Source organism: Dermacentor andersoni, chromosome 3 (assembly GCF_023375885.2).
Source record: "Dermacentor andersoni chromosome 3, qqDerAnde1_hic_scaffold, whole genome shotgun sequence".
Lineage (NCBI taxonomy): Eukaryota > Metazoa > Arthropoda > Arachnida > Ixodida > Ixodidae > Dermacentor > Dermacentor andersoni.
In genome coordinates this window covers 57,012,045-57,027,991 of record NC_092816.1, presented here as the reverse complement: position 1 = coordinate 57,027,991, position 15,947 = coordinate 57,012,045, and the positions used below count along the sequence as shown (strand labels likewise).

The following is a 15,947-nucleotide window of genomic DNA, read 5'->3' as shown; positions in this document are numbered from 1 at the left end:
ACGTAGTCGCTCGCTTGAATAGAGAGGAGGCAGAGGATTTCGACAAAGTGAAGTCGAGTCTGCTAAAAAAGTACAGGCTGTCAGCGGAGGCGTTCCGTCGGAAGTTTCGGGAAAATGAGAAAGGTAAAAGTGAGTCATATACAGAGTTTGCCTACAGGCTTATGTCAAACATGCAGGAGTGGCTCAAAGAAGAGAAAGCATTTGGTGACCACGAGAAAGTTCTGCAGTGTTTCGGGCTGGAACAGTTTTATAGTCGGTTACCTGAGAACGTGCGGTACTGGGTCTTGGATAGGCCAGACGTTAGTACGGTGGCTAAAGCCGCCGAGCTAGCCGAGGAGTTTGTGACGCGTCGGGCTCGCGGAGCTAAGGACGGTCAAAAGGGTGAATTTGGCTCGAAGTTTGAGAGGCCGAAGTTCACACCCATGAGAGCAAAGGGGGACACACGTAGTGCGGATGCGAGTGAAAGCAGTCCGACCGAACGTAAGGAGACTGCGGCAGCCGAAGCCGAACGCAGAAAGCGGTTCGAGACGAGGCAAGTGCGCGTGTGTTATACGTGTCAGAGGCCGGGTCACTTTTCGGCGCAGTGTCCAGAAACAAAAACAAAAGTCGTGTTTTTGTCATTATGCAGCACTGACGAGAACATGAAGCTTCTCGAGCCTTACATGCGAGACCTCCTCGTGAACGGGAAAGAGTGCCGAGTGCTTCGTGATTCCGCAGCTACGATGGATGTAGTTCACCCCTCTTACGTAGAACCCGATATGTTCACGGGCGAGTGCGCATGGATCAAGCAAGCAGTGGAAGCTCATAGCGTGTGTCTGCCCGTAGCAAAAGTGCTTATTGAAGGACCTTTCGGAGCGCTTGAGACGGAAGCGGCAGTGTCATCTATACTGCCCCCCCAGTACCCGTACCTATTTTCGAACAGGTCCGATCACCTCCTGCGCGAGAAGGGGCTTTTGTTTGGTGAGGCTAGCGTTCAGGCCTTAACCAGATCGAAGGTTCGGGAGCTCGCTGCAAAGGCGGTAGTTGCGGGGCCGACGTTGTCGAACAATGAGAAAGGGTCAGAGGCGCAGCAAGCTGATATTCAGAGCACGTCCGAACTGAATAAAATTGAGCCTGTAGCGTTGAAGGCACCAGATACCGGAGAGGAAATGCCTGACACGGGAATGTTAGAAGAGCTATCTGCAGATTTGCTCATCGCGCCTACGTCAGATGGACTCAATAGGTTGCTAAAAGTCAGCCGGTCGGCTTTGATAGCCGAGCAAAAAAAGGATGGCAGCCTAGAAAACGTACGCTGCATTATCAGGGAAGGTATCGCCAAGAAAAATGCTCGTTTTGTGGAAAGAGGTGGGGTCCTGTACCGGAAGTATCTAGACCGCAGGGGAGTGAAGTTCGATCAGCTGATCGTGCCTCAGTGCTACCGTCAGGATCTGTTGCACTTGTCGCATGGGGGTTCGTGGTCCGGACACCTAGGAGTTAAGAAAACTAAGGACCGTCTCTTGCAAGAGTACTATTGGCCAGGGTGTTTTCGGGACGCAGACCACTTGGTGAGGACATGTGACACCTGTCAGCGGGTAAGCAAACCAGGGGACAAATCGAAGGCACCGTTGAAGTTGGTACCTATCATTACGGAGCCTTTTAGACGGCTCGTTATTGATACAGTGGGACCTCTGCCGGTAACAACCACGGGGTACAGACACATTTTGACTGTGGTCTGCCCAGCGACAAAGTTCCCTGAAGCAGTGCCGCTTAAAGAACTCAGCTCAGTTGAGATAGTCAATGCACTACTGTCCATATTTGCGCGAGTTGGTTTTCCTGCGGAAATCCAGTCAGATCAGGACACAGTGTTTGCTAGCCCTTTGACGACAGCCTTTCTCGAAAGGTGTGGGGTAAAGCTGTTAGACAGCTCAGTGTACCACCCACAGTCGAATTCCGTTGAGAAGCTCCACTCCGTCATGAAGCGCGTGTTGAGAGCATTGTGGTTTGAACAACAAACTGACTGGGAGCTGTGTCTGCCTGGGGTGACGTTGGCATTAAAGACCGCGCCGCATGCGGCTACGGGGTTTTCGCCAGCTGAGCTAGTGTACGGTCACTCGCTGCGATCTCCGCTTCGCATGCTTCGAGACGGATCACTGCCCTCTCCAATGGCTGCAGACCATCTCTTCCACAAATGGCCGCCTCCTGCGCTGGAGCCTCGCTTTGCAACAACATTCCTTTGAGGTGCGTTACAAAAAGGGGAGTCTCAACGGTAACGCCGATGGCTTAAGTCGAAGCCCCTAACGTAGGAATCAGCCTCAGAGTTGTTTGTTACTGATGTTTTTCTTCCTGAGGCAGGATTTTTAACATATTGCTTTTGTTTAGTGTTTCAAAGTGATGACGTGCTTTCTAGTGCAATTTTCCAATTTGTGGACGCGTTCTGAGTGCTGCTAGACTACTGTAAGGAACTAGGCAGTGGTATAAAAGAGGAAAGATACTGGCAGGACTTGGTGAGGGTTGTTTCGTGCTTGCTGACTGAGCGGTTGAGTTTCGGCGTAGTTCTAACGCTTGCCGGGAACGAGAACAAAAATGTCAACTCTCCCGAAGTCACTTTGCAGTGTCCTGTGTGAACCTTAACGAGAGAACGAGGCCTTCTCTGTGCGCTGCGCTCAAGAAACGCCGACGGACGCCCGACTTCGGTTATGAGCATCATTGAGCGACATCCCTCCGGACAGCGGATGCAGTCCCCTGACCATCGGGATCTCCTTCCCCCGGCGGGGCGGTCTGTTACGTTTCGCCTACGACGCGCGGTATAGCCGGCGCGGATGCAACGGACGCCGGGGCTTCGTTCAAAGCGGCGGACATTTTGGCCCGTTCAGCGCCGCCGATACGCCTCCCCGCCACGCGCGTCCAGGCATGTTTCAGTGCCACGTGTCTTCAAGTGTGCGTGTGTGTGTGTGTGTGCATGTTGGTGCCCACGCTTGTCAAAGCGCGGCAGCCGGGGAGAGGAGCTCCCCAATTTGAAGCGAGGAGGTCTGACCGGCGCCGGCTTGGCAGATGCGTCACTACACTCGTCCCAACGTGTCTCTCAGCCTGTCCGTGCCCCGTCACGTGCGCCTGTGACGAGGCGTTCCTTCTCCCCCTCGACTCCGAGAGTATAAGAGCAGCTGCTCCCGGACGCCGAGAGAGGCTCCGATTTCTTCTGTTGAGTAACGTGCTCTCCCGTCTCTCATTTCGGTCGACCTGACCAGCCGCTCTTTTGCGATGCTAGAATAAACAAGTTGTTCTGTTACCAGTCGACTCATGCTTTGCCGGGACCTTCGGATGCTTCCAATTGTGCCCCAGGCCGCCAGGCCAACGCTACCCTTGGGGCTTGCGACCCATTTGCAACAACTCGTGCCAGCGGTGCGATTGCAATAACGGGCGTCAGCGCTGAGATTCCAACAGTAGTCGCAAACAGTGCTCATTCTTGCGATATTATCTCTAAGCGATTGTCTTGGTCTGCATTGTACTCTTATTCAAATACCCTTTACAAATTATCTGAATAATTTACATTAGGACTTAGTTAAGGTGTAGCAGGAGGGGACACATTAAATTGCATATGCACAGTAATGGTACAACAACGTATAAAATCACAAGGTTGTGGGTGCAATCCCCGGTCCCAGCAGCCACCTTTCAATGGCGATAAAGTGCAAATATGCTAGTGTATGTACTTAGATTTAGGTGCATGTTAAAGAGCCCTCAAGTGGTCCAAATTAATCCGGAGCCTTCCACTATGACATCTCCCATAGCCGCAGTGTTGCTCCAGAATGTTAAACCCAATAAATGAATCTATCAATCAAAGGTATAGAAGGCATTAGCATAAAAAGCACCCATTTTGAGGACTCAACAAAGCTGCATCTATGTCAGAGCTACATTTTATGTGAACACATGTTTAAATGCTTCAGGAATGTGAAGCTGCCTTTAGAGAGAAATGCAGAATTCCCAATCAGCACTTGAGTGTGGTAAACCAAGTGGTCTTACGACTTGAAAGAGCAAATTCTCCAAAAACAGTTGCCCTAAACATTAAACCACAATGTGACGACAAATACCAGGGTTCCTCAATCATAACAGTTCCAAGGCCGTGGTTTTGTAGCAATGCCGTTTCCGGATGCTAATGCCTTTCGGCACTTTTCGCGCTCATGAGTGGCTACGTTCGGACGTAGCCACTCGGGCTCCACCCAGGGGCGCTCCACCAGGGACAGAGATCTCCACCAGGGACAGAGAAACCCGGGGCGGTGCGTCTCTGGAGCACTCGCGAACGCGAAAAGCGCCGAAAGACATTAGCATCGGGAAAAGGCATTGCTACAAAATCCTGGCCCAAAATGCCACTTCAAACTCCGAGCATACTACAAATATTAATCCGCGGTGGCTTTAAATGTGCCACCAGCAAGCGACGAAGTGGAACTTCACTTCGATGCACCATCACCTATTGCCTGAGAAGAAGTGTTAAAAATGAGAAATCCAATCGGAAACAGGTAAAAATGTGCAAACTGAAAGTTTTTCAGACCTTTCCTTTTGTTTTTCTTGCTGCAGTGCTAGGCAAATACATGTACTGTGTTACAGTCAGTTTTGATGCCCATAGTTGACACTACAATCGGTAAACCTGCATGGTTTTCGTTAATTTCCGTGTTTGGATTACGAAATGTTGGACCCATGAGAAGTTTCGTAACAGGCTATGTCCAAAGAAGTCTGGACAAATGCTACACAATTCAGATGCAAACTCCCAGAAGGAAATTCAGCAAGGTGAATCACTTACCCCACAATCATTGGCACCGTCTCCACACATACCAACGTAGTATCTGAAATACATAAAGATATACATGTTTATGAAACACGTTTCTGGATGAATAATCCCATGCACTCTGTCAGAAGCTGGGCATGAAAATCAGGCACTTAACAAGCTGTTGGTAAAGAGTGGTGATAAAGGACTACAGTGAACACGACTTGGCAAATGAGAATGTATGCGACAATAGCATTACGTTTTCTTTAGCTCGGCAATCCTCAGTGACTGCGGAGTTTGGTGTACAGTGTGGTGAATGAATATTTGCATGCCTATGTCTTCTTCATTGGCAATTGAGTCAAAGCATCAAAATGTGCCATGTGGAAAATCTCAAGACTGCTCCCCTATTTTGTCGTAGGCACCAGTTTAGGTGCCTGAAACATTAAACATTCAAAACGAAACTTTTGCCCAAATAATCTTTCAAATTACTGGCTCCTGCATGCCATTTCAAACCAGGGGAAATAAACAATGTTGACCAAGTGGACAGAATTGCCTACCGTCAGCAGAAATGTTCCAGTGTTTCAACATTGATATCGACGTTTCGACAAGTGGACTTGTCTTCTTCAAGGCGCCTTGAAGAAGACAAGTCCACTTGTCGAAATGTTGGCTCCTGCTTTCACCTTGTTCTAGTTTTGCTCATCGTCTCGAATTTCCATCTCCCGCCTTCCCTGTGTTTTCCCAACTTGATATCGGCTTAATTTCGAAATGAATGCCGGCAAAATGGTAGTCATCCATCAATAAATAGTTGCCTGATGTGTTACAACTTCCACATTGGCTCGAACACTAACAATTTCCCAAAGAGCGGAAAATGCCCTACACACGGTGCGAGATATTAATTTACCGCTGCGACATGTGTCTAATCAGCTCAATAGTCACCAACTCTTACCTAGCAGGACACAACATGTCTACGTGCAGTAGAACCTTTTTGTTATGGTCCAGTTCCATATGATTTTCTGGTACCAACATTCACAATTGAGAACACAAAAGAATGACCCAATACAGTTAAGCTCTTTTGTTTTTAACTGGTTAATATGTTCCAGAAAAACACACTATCTTTCAGCTACAATGTTCAGTATATTGCCAAATTGCATTCGTATGATACATTTTCTGGCCGCCAGATGCCATGTGAACATGAAAAGGCGTGAGGCACGTGTGACTGCGCCTAGCTATATTTTCGTTTTCAAACATAGTCATTCATGTCGCTGGCTCCTCCTCAAAACTCAAGCTAGCGAAGCCTAGTTTACCTAGTATTCGCCGACCATGCCCATACCGCAGGACAATACAAGCCAATAACTTGTAAAAGGCAATGTTACTAGAAATTCTAGTATCACTGATAAAGGATGCATTTGCATGATTTGACATGGAGGTTTTGTTACACTCTTATCATCCACCATTCATGGCCGGCTGATCCTGTTAATAAAGTGGGCAGAGTGCTGTGCTGACCATTGACGAAGTGCAAAAAGTGGGAAAAGGAATATGTGGCATAAAATGCATTGCAATAAAATCGTGGCCACGGAATATCTACACCAAAGGCAAGCGTATGTGGGTGTAGCAATACGCTAACAAACATGGGCCGTATTCTTGGACAATCACTTTCAAAGATACTTTCACTTTCGCTATATTTCGCGTGACTAGCACCACAATTTTGTGTCAAGGTGCGGCAACATTACCGCCCTGTGCCAAGAATGCCGTCACTCGTAGATGTCAGTGTGTCTTGCACCAGTCACACAAAAATATAGCGTGCTTGACATTGTGCCAAGGTTTTTGTTGCTCACAGAGACCAAAGCATATTGCGCTAATCACGCGAACTTAAAGGCATTCTCTGAAAGTGACAATCTGAGAATGTGGCAAATTATTGTTTTGGTCACTTGTGGAATAAAGTCACCAATTTTCTGGCGAATCCTGCATTTTGGTCTTCCGATTATTAGGGCATTCTGGCGGTCGCCCGTCGAGTCCAAATTATTGGTCGGTGACTGTACGTTAAATGCTAGCAGCATGCTTATGGAAGCAGGTAGTAAACATGTTCAAATGTACTTTCAATTTATGAGCAAGGCCACCTACCCCATCTCTTGAAGGAGTTCCACCAGCTGCTGCTTTTGTTCAGGAGCCATGCGTGCAAACACGGCGCCACACACAGCCACCTGCACATTTTCAATAGAGCAGCCTTCAGCAACATTATGAATTACAAGGACGTATAGGCAAGAAACATTAACGAGGTTCACTGTATAATCATCCTGAAAGCCCTGGCGGAACCAGGGGTTTGGGGGGGGGGGGGGGGAGTCCCTGGGGGCCCAGGCCCCCCTTGAGAATGCTGGCATTTTAGTGCTGACGGTACCAGATGTGTAGTGGAGTGTAGAGTTGGTGGTTGCATCACGTCAAGTTTCGGAGACACAGTGGGTGCAAATCATTCACTTTGCGCTCTGACAGCGAGTCCGTGGTCATCGAGTGAGATGTGTTCATGTTTGCCTGAGCACATGTGACACCGATAAAACTACGAACCTTACTTCGCATAGTCTGTTTTCTATCTGTATCAATTCTCCGCTTTTTGACTAAACTGACTTTATTATTATTATTTTTGTTCTTGCTCGGAATGAATATCCATAATTTTTACCCTTTTGTTTAATTTGTGGCTGCCATCTGATGACGGCTGCAGGCATGGCAGCATGGCATCCAAGATTTGCAGCCCTGCTCGACGCAGCCTGCTCAAATCTCCGATCCCGTGACCCACGCCGATGCATTACTCTCGGCGCCATCGGCACCGTATGTGCTGGGGGGGGGGGGGGTATTCCGTAAGAGTCCACCTAGTGGACTGTCCATTTCGGCCGCTTCTGATTGGATGCAGATGTACGAGAGAGGAGGAGACAAGCGGCCCTAGCCAATCATCAGCGGCCGAAATGGACAGTCCACTAGGTGGACTCATACAGAATAGCCCCCCAGGTACTCGAATACATGCTACTGTGGCCCAACCTTTCTGTGATTTGTTTATAAGTGCTCACTGACAAGATACTATCCACCAAGAATGCTCTGGGAATTTGTGAAGTTGTTTTTACATCTGAAATGCTAAAACCTCGAGAATGAATTAACTTTGTGATTTAACCAAGTTTTTCACTACAAGTACAACTTCGTTACATATCAGGATTTGACTGCATTTAACTGATGGTTCAGCAGAAGGCAGTATGCGCCAATGAGCAGCGGTTATGTGGATAGTCTATAGATAGCAGCAGTGCAGGTGCTGCGGTTTCCTCCATATACATACACAGAATGGCGCTAGATGCGAGGGAGAGAGTGGGAGATGGCGGTGCCGTTCATGACAAGGATGAACGCTCAAATTCTCGATTTCATTGTAATTTTTATGGACAAACAAGTGCTTGTTTAAGGTTTCATCTGTTCTGTAGGCGCATCTTATTCAACGCTTAAAAGGATGCAGCAGCTTCACTGAGACGAGTTCTGACATAGCTGTTGTACATATAATTTGGTGCCTTCGTGTAATACACCCATTACGTTAAGATAAGAGTATCATGGGCTGGTGCATTGTACTTTTAGAGCAACTGCGTCTTCAGGGACAGTGGGACAAACACCAAGCTAAATTAACAAACAAAGAAGATAGCAAGAAGAACTTGGTTACCCGTTGCAGGACGTCTGGATAATGTTCACGCAACACGGCGAAAGTCTTGCCAGTCACAGCAACAAGTGGATGGCCCATAGAGATGGAAGTCACGCCCTGAGGTGTGTCCCATGTAACAAAGAAGACGGCACATGTCAGAAAGCCTCACGGCAGAACGAAATCTGTAGGATATCCTCATGCAACATAATTTAATAACCATTTTATCAGCTAAAGTATTCACTTGAAGTCGTTATCGGTCTGTTCAGCGGGCACATTTAAGCTTTATCAATGCTTGAAGGTAGACTACTTGCTTACCATGGTTGTTAAGGGTAACCGAGAATCGGGGCTCTATTCTGGAGCGGGAGCTCGAGTGACAACTACTACATCCAAGGAAGGCAGCAAGCAAGACTATTAGTGCCCACTACAGGCACATGGAGGCAGTGATGAAATCGAACATATCAACGTGTGAATTTGCACTTCGGAAGCAAACTTGTATCTGGTTTCAAGGTGAATGCATTCATTCCCTGTCCGATAACCAACAACTCAAAAGTTTCTCTCGAAATCACCAAGCATTCATTCATTTTTTAATGAATAAGACAAATAGTAAAATAAAAGGCTAGATGAAGTGGAAAACAAATTAGTAGAAAGTAATGCTTATTGCCACTGAAGAAAGGCAACTATTGTTTCTAGATGAGAAGCAAATTCCATGTCTGCTTCTTCAGTTCACCTGGCCATGTCGGCGTTGCTCACTTACAATCTACTGGATTTGTACGTGATGCCCGAGACTCTGCAACTTAACCATGCTATGTTATTTTATGTGGCAAACCTCGCGGTCAAGAACTTGGCAGGCATGCAGTGGACTCTGGATGGAATTTAGACCCAGCATGAGATTTTTTTAATGTGAAGCATTCGTCTCCAAGTCAAGTCAGCTTTTGTGTATCTCTCTGCTTCTGTGGCTCAACAAGCAGGCAACTACTGCCATCTGCAGTCAAAAATGGGAAGCAGTTGAGGCCTGCAAGGAGCCGACGGGGGAGAACAAGCCAAGTGCATTGAGCGCGAGCTTACCGCGCACATTCTCTTTTGACCCTTTTGGCTGTTATTGTATTACATGGAGGAAGAGAAGGGAACAAATGTCGCTAGTTGAGGCTTGTCGCTAGCTGAGGCTTTGGTTGCAAAAGCTTCAGGTCATCAACAAATAAGTGATAGTGGAGTGCTCAGCAAAAAAAAAAAAGGCTTGTTCGTTCATTCGTTCGTTTGCTCGCTCGCTCAAAGTATGAAAAGACTAGGCAATAGGTAAACAACAAAGTGTGTCATAGGCAGCTAGTGCCCCACCTGCTCAATGTGTGCTGGTGTCTCGTGCAGCAAAGATTCAACGTTGTGTAGATGTCAATTACTGTAGAGTCTGCCAAACGTATTTTTCCAGCTGGTCACAGACCGTCTGTTTCGTTGAGGACATCATGCCTCAATTTCAGCCAGAGAAGATGTCTTAACGCTGTAAAATCAGAGCCCAAGGTGCAAATGTGTAGAGGAGTTGCTCCCGCTTACATTGGGGAGGAGGTCGCTGCCCTTGCGATGCGACTTCGCAGGCGGTGGTGGTGCCTCCGAGGACTGCCAGCTGAGGACAGGCACCATGTCCGATGTGTCCGTGCTCGACGAGAGGATCTGCACCTCCTGGCCTCGTTCGATCATATCGCAGTCGCGTGCCACACTCACTGCCGTCAGCATGTTGTCGCCTGGCAGAGAAGCGCGTCAAGGACACAGTGCACCATCACGGTACTGCTACGCTAAAGAGTTGCGCACTGTGGCTGTGAGTTCAACACAAATAAAGAAGTGATGACAAAGCCGAGAGAAAGGAAGAAAGTAGACACTCACTAGCGTTATCCTTTGCTGAAGCCGGCACAGCTCGCTAAATATGGGCTAAAGACCGTGTATGCGGGAAGGGGGAGAGGGGAAGCATTTCTACACCAGCCAAATTTTTGCTAATCTATATTCCAAAAGGACCAAGAATTTGTATAACACAAACCTCAATTAAAGAGTGATGCATTGATGTGCACACTCTGGAGATTAGTAAAAGAAATGCCATCTCCAGTCTACTGAGACCTATCAGACTAATTTGCAAAATAAAGCTGAGCGAAGACATTCCCTTATGAAACAGGCAATGCAGTAAAGTAGGCTTCCTTTAAAGCAAACATGACATCAACTAAAACAAATCAATCTTATACGAGGTTCAGCTTAAGAAAGTGTGCCAGTTGAAAAGTGAACAAAAGATGCCATACAGTTCAATTCTTCAGAGAATTGATCACAACAGTGCATTCATTCTAATCTAAGCCTTCAAAAAGACAAAGAATGAGGAGAAGTCGAGCTGCCTCTGATGAGGCAGATCCTGAACTCTTAAATTCAGCAGACACACACCTGTGACCATGATGGTGCGGATGTTGGCAGCTCGAAGCGTTCGAATGACAGAAGTGGTCTCTGGCTTAAGTCGGTTCTCCATGACCAGCAGCCCGACAAAGGTGAGGTTGTTCTCAACCTCTTCTCGGGGAAGCCGATGCACTTTGGCAAAGCTCGATGTGAACGGTCTGTGTGCCAGTGCCAGTACTCGGTGGCCCAGCTGAGTGTACGACGTCAGTGTCTCCACGAAGTCCGGCGGCACTGTGAATGCACGTGATAAGACCAATTGCTTTCAATGCCACGAACGTATGTTTAACATGACCTTGCTCTTCTAAAAGGCAAACAGATGGGAATGCAAGCTCCTTGCAACATTCACTAGACTTGTGGAATGCGTGTGTTCACTGCATTGGGACGATATGAAGCCCAAAGGCAATGAAGCCCAGGAATGCCTGCTGGTTTTATATGGTTGTGATGGACAAAAATTGGGCCCCCCCGCTTCCCTTTTCCTCGGTCTCTCTACATTAGGCATATTAAAGCCGTTCGCAACCCTTCTAATACCTCTTTTTAATATTACTATGCTGTTGCCAATGTTCTACGAGTCCACCAATCGTTGCAGCTTCCTTTTGTCTCAATACATGCCTGTGAGCTATGAGCCTGAGCTTGCATGGAAATAAGCACCAGAATTTCTCGAAATTGGCTGCCAAATTGAGGTAAATGCCGTGAACTGTGGAGCTATGAAACACTGAGCCATGAACTATTGAGCCATGCATCGACTTTTATGTGTCGTTCACGGGCTAGTACAGTAAACTCTCAGTTGTACGAACGCCAGGTTATCGAATATTTCAGAATAACGAACTTTTTAAAAATCCCCGGCAGTTTTCTTATAGATTCTATGCAAAAATTTTTCACTTGGCGTCTCTGCGTGGAGCGCGTAATCAGCCGCACGGCGAACTAGCCTTGGAGGCAGTTGAACGAATTTCGGAAGTCAATATTTCAGAACTCGCTCAGAGGACCAAGGCTTATTTTTACGATCAGTTACTTACTCAGTTATCTGGTCGTAACTTATCAGTTACGATCAGATACTTCGTTTGAAGATTCTGCACAGTGTGACAGTGCACTGATTACCTGTGCTGGACAGACGGATCTGGAGATTGTTTCCGGTGTTCGTCCTGAAGAAGAAGAGTGCGGCGAAGAAGAGGCAACTGCCGAGCCAATTTCAAGATCTATAACTCTAGCTGAAGTTGTAGGGTACATTGGAAAGTTGAAAGACTTTGTGTCTCAACAGCAAGCTGCGCCAGAAGAAGTGTACAAGAACATTGACTCTTTGGACAGTTTGTTATTTCCTGTGCTTTAAAAGTACAAGTGCAGAAGAAGATTACAGATTTTTTTTCTGAGTGAGAAAGGCAGCATTATAACTGTTATGAACCTTGTGCTTGTAGATACATACAAATTCCATTTCACACATTTCTAACACTATGGATGCCATTTCTTTTGCTCCATGAATTGCGCTTCAAACTTTTGACTCTGTATGCCATGTCTTATGTTGGTCTAGTGAATATTCAGTTTAGTGAACTTTCAATTAAGTGAACTATTTCCTTCGGTCCCTTGAAGTTCACTCAAGTGAGAGTTCACTGTACATGGTCTATTTCCATTGACATTTCGAAGCTTTAAGAGCGTTGTCACCATTTTTCTATTGCACTAGATGTGGGATGCTTGTTGAAGCTACTGGACACTCCACGCTGCTATATTCTCCATAGTGATGCACATAATGCAAGTTAACACATGCGGCTCTATATAGCCTTAGTTATAGACTTTGTTACATTGAGGTTTAAATGTACATAACCTTATAGACTGAGCGCAGACAAGCATGACGCTGACACACATGCATAGTATAGTAAGTGAGAAATGCTCCATCTCATTTGCCTTTTGTATGCGTACAGTTTTATGACCAGTCTACTGCAACATGGACTCAAACGAAACACCACTTGACCAAGAGGAAATTTTGCGAGCTGTAACCTCATTTCCCCGACTATTTTCCCAATTCACAAGCGTGCTTCTTTGCACTGCACATTTGGCAACTAAGGGCAGTACCGGTCATCATTTCCTTGCTGAGGCTTCTCTCTTGCATATTGTTTCACCATGAGAGCCACGTCTACGCTTTCCACGTCATAATACAAGCAAACTGTTTTTGTGCAAGAATGACTGTACCACCATTAGTTGGGCAAACTGCCTCACAGGAAAGCTAGCTCTGCACTTATGAAAAGGGGTCTACTCTAGTTGATTGTATGCCCTTGGCTAAACGTGAGCCAACCAACCTGTCTCGGCCTTGCAGAGCGAGGCGATGGTCTCGGGGGCACCTTTGCAGAATATATCGAAGTGGGTCGACCCCAGCACACGGGTGACCACACTCATGCGCTGGAGGCCCGAGGAAAAGGGCAACTCCCGCACAATGCCGACCTCGAAGAATGAAGGCATCTGGAAAAGGATATTGTTGGGCAAGTTAGACAAGGATATTGAGGGGCGAGGAAAACAATGTGCCGAGTGTGAGGAAAGCGATGTTGTTGGCAAGTTGAGTGAGGAAGATACTAGCAACATCGAGTTATGCCAATAACGAAGCCCCATTTCGCGGACACAGAAGGCCAAAGGTAACGAGACCACTGATCCAAGTGATGCGATACAGGCATGTGCGTGCGTTGCCCACAAGAAAGTAAAGAAATAAAATCAAACACGCCAATAAATTTCGAACATATATGACAATGATCCCTTCACATGGTCAAACCAGCTAACAGCCATCGATTTACAAGATATGTCACTTTACCACGCGTCTGACTGGGTGCATTAGACGCACCTATCTCGCTTCGCATATTTCACAGCCTAACTCTTGCAAACGAGACTTGTTATTTTGTACATGTATACGCACGCTATAAATTGCCACCGATGTTTAAGGACTGTTAAGCTTCTATAGAAGCTACTGCGGTTTCTATTTGTACGATAGCATGTGGAGCAAAATCTGACTTGCATTGGTACAAAGAAACATAGCGCATTCTCGTACACCGTATATAATGTTATATTAAAATGAAAAACAAGTGCTGTTACGTAAAACAGCTACAAATAACTTAAATTTCGCAGCACTACGATAAAAAACAAAGCACACGATGACGCTGGAGCAGACGCGCCAGCACATAATCCAACTTAACACGTCATTCAGCCACCAACGGCAGGCACAGCATGTCCTCGCCCCCGATCAAGTTAAACGGTCAAGGTTTTCAACACGACGAGAATGTTTCAAGCAAAAAGTTAAGTGATGTAGTTCAAACCTCAGTCAAGTCTCCAGCGGCATTCAAAGAAGGCACAGACGGTGCTTTGAAGTTGTTGGCAGGTCCTGGTCGCACAACTGTTGGTGCGATGATGTCATACTTTGAGTTGTCGTCGATGTCTGGCTCCTCCAAGACCTGTTTTTCAAAGCCATAGTGCGAATACTTATAGTAAAGATTTAGCCAAGACAAAATACACAATACAATATTAATGTCGTCGTCATCATTATTATTATTACTTAGCATACCTTACCGGCCCCTAGGTAGGGCATAGAGTAAGGGAGGTTAAAAAACGACAATCACATGGCATATATATATATATGTATGATTTTCTTTGTAGAGTGCTCCTTATGGGATTGGCGGCTACTACTTAAGTTTTCCAAGTGCATAGTACAGATTAATCCAATAGCACTGGTAAATGTAATAGCAACACATGGCACCAGTTAATCCGATTAGTTCTTAACACAATTGGTCCTGCCTATGTGAACCCACCTACACCTGTAGCGAAACCTTCAGTCTTCACAGACAAAAATTCAAATACAGAACGGCATTCTTGGTAATATACTAATGCCATTCACCCTTTGAGGGGTTTAGCCGTACATGTACGGCACAGATCTTATGTTTAATATTTCGCCAGTATTCAACACCACTAGTTGTTGAGAGGTGCTGCCATCTCCACGAAGGGTTGAAGTGTTAAAAAAAAAAAATCGAAAGATGAAACCTTAAAGGGTTAAAAAACATCATCTGTATGTAGCAAACACTGTTTCCTTTGAAGACTTGACCCCGATAATTGCAAACAAGTCCTTTATAGATTATAGTAATATATAGCTAGACATGGCAGATGAAGGCAGATATTTGATTTGGTTATAAAAAACAGAAAAGGCACTTTAGCAGCTCTTTAGTCAAGAACATTAAACATAGAGGAATAACGAGCCAGCAGCAATTTGTTAATGTCTCCATCTTTTCAATAAATAAATAAATAAATAAATAAATAAATAAATAGTCATTCCACTCTGTGAAGGAACGACCAGCGAAGCTGTCTAGCACGCGACACAGAGGTGATACAGAATTCTGAACAGATGTACAAACTCATTTAGCTTGATTTTTATATACATTTGTGTGAGCACCAGGACCACCGCCGCGAGTAGCCGGAGGAAATAAGACTCACATGGCATTTCAACGAGACTGCCACCACGGGAGAGTGGAAGGAAAATAAAGCAGATACACGAGTGCTTGGAATGCCGACAAAGAGAGGGTGGTGCGAACGTAGACATGGCCGACGCGGGTTAAAGTGTAGTATCTGTTCTTATCAGCTTAATATTTGATACGAGTTGGAAGATATTGAACTAATCTTTTGCAAGTTGGCGGAGTGCTTGAAGCCTGCCTCACCTCCACCGTGGGTCGGTCCTGTATTGCACTATCTCCGCCCGTGGTTTTTGCGTGTGCACAACAGAAATGCAGGGAACCCTAGCCATAAACAGCTTCGCAGAAAAAAATAAATATGCGTGACATTATGTTACCACTAGTTCATCCACATGTGTATGCACTAATTCTAGAACAACACCAAATAACATAAAACGACACGGACAAAGCAAAATGGCATCGAGCTGTATAATATGGGCGACTCACCCAACTGGTGGCCTCGAACATCTTGAGATCAAGTGGATCACCCGAGAGCTGCCGGTCAATGACTGTGATGGAGTGGCAGGTGGCCATGCCTTGCAGCAGCAGAGATTCCAGCGGAAGCTTACTTGGGTCGGGCACGTGTTCCTGGAATCTAAAAAAAAGAAAAGAAAGAAGGCACGAGAAATAACATGAAATCCCATCCGTCACTACACAATGC

The 15,947-nt window shown here is 46.1% G+C and overlaps 1 protein-coding gene and 1 pseudogene across 2 annotated transcripts in view; one reads left to right on the top strand and one right to left on the bottom strand.

Annotated features, from left to right (window-relative positions):
• Window positions 1-15,947, bottom strand: part of anne (polyamine-transporting ATPase anne boleyn) — a 150,069-nt gene that overhangs the window by 22,008 nt on the left and 112,114 nt on the right. For both annotated transcript variants that reach the window (XR_008609144.1, XM_050195521.2), the window contains exons 14-21: window positions 15,734-15,881; window positions 14,108-14,242; window positions 13,106-13,265; window positions 10,812-11,051; window positions 9,945-10,132; window positions 8,421-8,516; window positions 6,857-6,936; window positions 4,772-4,814 (exon numbers count right to left, since the gene is read on the bottom strand). Coding sequence is in view for 1 of the 2 variants with exons in the window: in XM_050195521.2 (XP_050051478.1) it covers window positions 4,772-4,814; window positions 6,857-6,936; window positions 8,421-8,516; window positions 9,945-10,132; window positions 10,812-11,051; window positions 13,106-13,265; window positions 14,108-14,242; window positions 15,734-15,881 (1,090 nt within the window). In the remaining variant the exon portion in view is untranslated. The remainder of the gene's footprint in view (window positions 1-4,771; window positions 4,815-6,856; window positions 6,937-8,420; window positions 8,517-9,944; window positions 10,133-10,811; window positions 11,052-13,105; window positions 13,266-14,107; window positions 14,243-15,733; window positions 15,882-15,947) is intronic.
• On the top strand, window positions 15,377-15,547 carry LOC126521011 (U2 spliceosomal RNA; annotated as a pseudogene).